This window comes from Saccostrea echinata, unplaced genomic scaffold (assembly GCF_033153115.1).
Source record: "Saccostrea echinata isolate AGI-Se365-2 ecotype Australia unplaced genomic scaffold, CSIRO_AGI_Sech_v1 ptg000056l, whole genome shotgun sequence".
Lineage (NCBI taxonomy): Eukaryota > Metazoa > Mollusca > Bivalvia > Ostreida > Ostreidae > Saccostrea > Saccostrea echinata.
In genome coordinates, this window is record NW_026889805.1 from 6681365 (window position 1) to 6684402 (window position 3038).

General features: G+C 35.3%; 1 protein-coding gene across 1 annotated transcript; it reads right to left on the reverse strand.

Moving 5' to 3' along the window:
* Nucleotides 1-690: 690 nt before the first annotated feature.
* On the reverse strand, nt 691-2434 carry LOC133173567 (uncharacterized). The gene is made up of 4 exons (XM_061308548.1): nt 2286-2434; nt 1848-2089; nt 1511-1636; nt 691-863 (listed from the first exon to the last, which is right to left on the reverse strand). Exons 1-4 carry the CDS (start codon nt 2348-2350, stop codon nt 691-693), a joined length of 606 nt encoding a protein of 201 aa, XP_061164532.1. The 5' UTR covers nt 2351-2434.
* Between the last annotated feature and the right edge of the window lie 604 nt (nt 2435-3038).

Consider the following 3038-nt stretch of genomic DNA (forward strand, 5'->3'; position numbering starts at 1 on the left):
AACTACATAGTCGCCCGAGTGGCGCAATGGTTAGAGCGTCTGCTCTAGAAACGCAGAGTAAGGAGCTGATCCTTACGTCGCGGGTTCGAATCCACTGTGGGACGTGGAGACCGGTCCTTTGGATGAGCCCGTATAAACCTGTGTCGCAGGAGGTAGATCCCTCACTGCTCAATGGACCTAAGTGCCGAGTACAGGTATAAATTAGCAGCCCTCCACCGGCAAGTGGTGGCGTCTCCATCTGAGTGAAACATTCTCGAGAGGGACGTTAAACAACAAACAAAAAACATAACTACAAATATAGAATATTTTGAGAATAAATGTGTAACTTTCGCGTTTTAGCGCAAGGGTAACGTGTTTATTCGCGTTCAATGAGAAAAAAATCGCGTTTAATCACAAAAGTTTTTATGTTCATACGTAACGCAGAGGTTTCGCGTTACAAGAAAGTTATACTTTTATTCGCTAAAGTTATGCGTTATTGGGAGAATGTTTTTTTCTATTTTTTTTTAAACTAAAAAAGTAAGCGTAATTAATTATAGATCTAGATTCGGGTGCAATAAAAATATATGTACACAATATAAACTTATAATTCACATTGATGTAAATAGCAAGGAAGAAGAAGATACACAATCAAATAATTTATTTTTTATTAATTATACTAAAACTTTTATCAATACATAGATGCAAGGTATTTTACCTCTGATACATGAGACAGTGATTTTTGTCCAATATAATGACGTCATTGCATCCTGGGATTTCCAGGCAACGAAATACACACTCGATGTTGTCTTCGGTTTTATCATACCCAATTCTTCTTCCCACAGCAAATACCAAGTCTTCACGTTTGAAGTAACCAAACGTACCAGCTGAAATAGAGTAGAACTTCATACTTGTATTTAGTTCCTCAATTTGCAAGAAAATATACATGCAATAACATTTCTTTTATTTACAAAATTCAGATACTAGTAACTCCTCTCACCAGTTATACCATCATTGTCAAAATTCTAGCGTAACATGCAATGATTGATGACCATAACCTTAGTTACAACTACATTCGATGACATACAACTCGAATCCATTGAATCAAGGGTACCATGCCCAACGGTCCAGACAAGATTTATTAAATATCTAAATGACCTTGATGCATAATACCGGTTTGACCTTGAGTCAACATCGTAACACATCTGAATCCATTCCTGCAGAATTAGAGCTTGGACATGTTTTTTAAATATCATTTGGCAGTTCCTTGGTATTTGACATATAACTTTGAATTAAGAAGAGGTCATGGACAAATTCATCTTGTAGTTTAAATTCTTTCGAAATGAGAATTCCAAAATTATAGCAAAGACGAGAATTTGTCATTTTTAAACAAAATCCGTCGGAGGAGACAAAAAATATATGTAAAGTTGGTAAACTCCCTGTTAAACCTTAATTTGTACAGGAAATTAAACATATTTTACAAGTATACGCAATATAGTGAGAATTCTACATTAATGCAGTGCGTCGAACTTACCCCTAGTTCTTCCAACAGTGTCAACGAAAGCGCTCCCGCGAGCAATGTCATGTGATGTCATTTTTACCAAGTCTGGACAAACTGCATCAGGTATCAAAGCTGGCAAAACATTAACGCCAGGACCAACTGAAAATCAAAATTAAGCACTAACTTAATACATATCTTGCATACCTTTGTGAACGAACCTATTGCTATTGTGTTCAAAGCACCACCATTTTTCCATCGTTTCAATCTAAAGGATGATGATGCCTCTTCCTTTCCATCATGAGGGACTCATTTCATGTACTCAATTCAATCGACCATTATAGATTCCAACGATAATTTTCCCCAAACTTACTTATTTCACATCCAAAGTCGAGTTTTTCTAGACACGGTGCAATTTTCCACAAAAGCTGGCTAGTGACATCACCATATAGACAAAGAGCGGTTGCCTCGGTGGTGTTGGCGGCCATACTATCTATTGTTTTCATAGTTGTCGATTCAAAATTATTGTACTGAACTACGGTGTTGTTATGCCAAATCATTTCTTGACTGTTGCTTGGATTGTTGAAAATTCCTAACCATATTGCACTGTGCCCACTAAAGGAAATATATTTTTCTAAATTACCTCAAAATTACGTTTGAATCAAAACATATCTGACGATTTATTGAAAACATAGTTATTCCATTTTTTAAAAAATAAAAACACTTTTTATAGCATTACAAAATGATTACAACTTTTGAGGAAAAAAATGAAATTTATTCCTGATATAACATTTTTAAAAAATTAACTGACCTGGCTTTCAACGAATTGCTCAAGAATACATTGGTTTTTTCGCTTCTGATGGACATCAGGGTCATTCCATACTTCCTACAGCAGAAATGAGCCTCGTCTCTAGATACCAAATGGTTTTTAAAAATGAAATAATCTGTGTCAGCTGCAAAATTAGAGTTCATATATAATGATATTTCGTACTTCCCGTGCTTTATAATAAATAAAATTTAAATTATTATCACAGCTGTGATACATCTTACCCAGACATGCATAGAGAGCCAGCATTAGTTCAACACAAATACAGCTTACTCTAAACATTATAGAATAATGTACACTGAAATAAGAATTGCATGTATATCGCTTTAAAGTATATCTGCGTGCAAACTATCTTAATTAATTTTTACGGCTGTTAGTATTCCACCCCGTGTTAAGAGAATTGCAGGCACAATTTTGATTGAAAAGCAGTCATGCAAACTGCACACAGTACCAGATTTGTTTATTACTAAAGGAAATAGTCAATAGCTTTATGCCAATTTCAATCAAAATCACCACGTGAAGAAGAATTTTTTATGAACCGATTATGGACCATTGTAGAATTTCCAGCAGGACTCCTTCTAGTGGACACGATAGAGCTATGAGAGTCCCGGAAATATGATAGGGAAAAGCAACTGTGTTACTGGTTTTCAATGTGCAACTCAAAATCAATGCAAGTAAACGATGACGGCTTGGTATTTTGCCCAAATATTAGAGATTTTTACAAGACCATTGCAACTT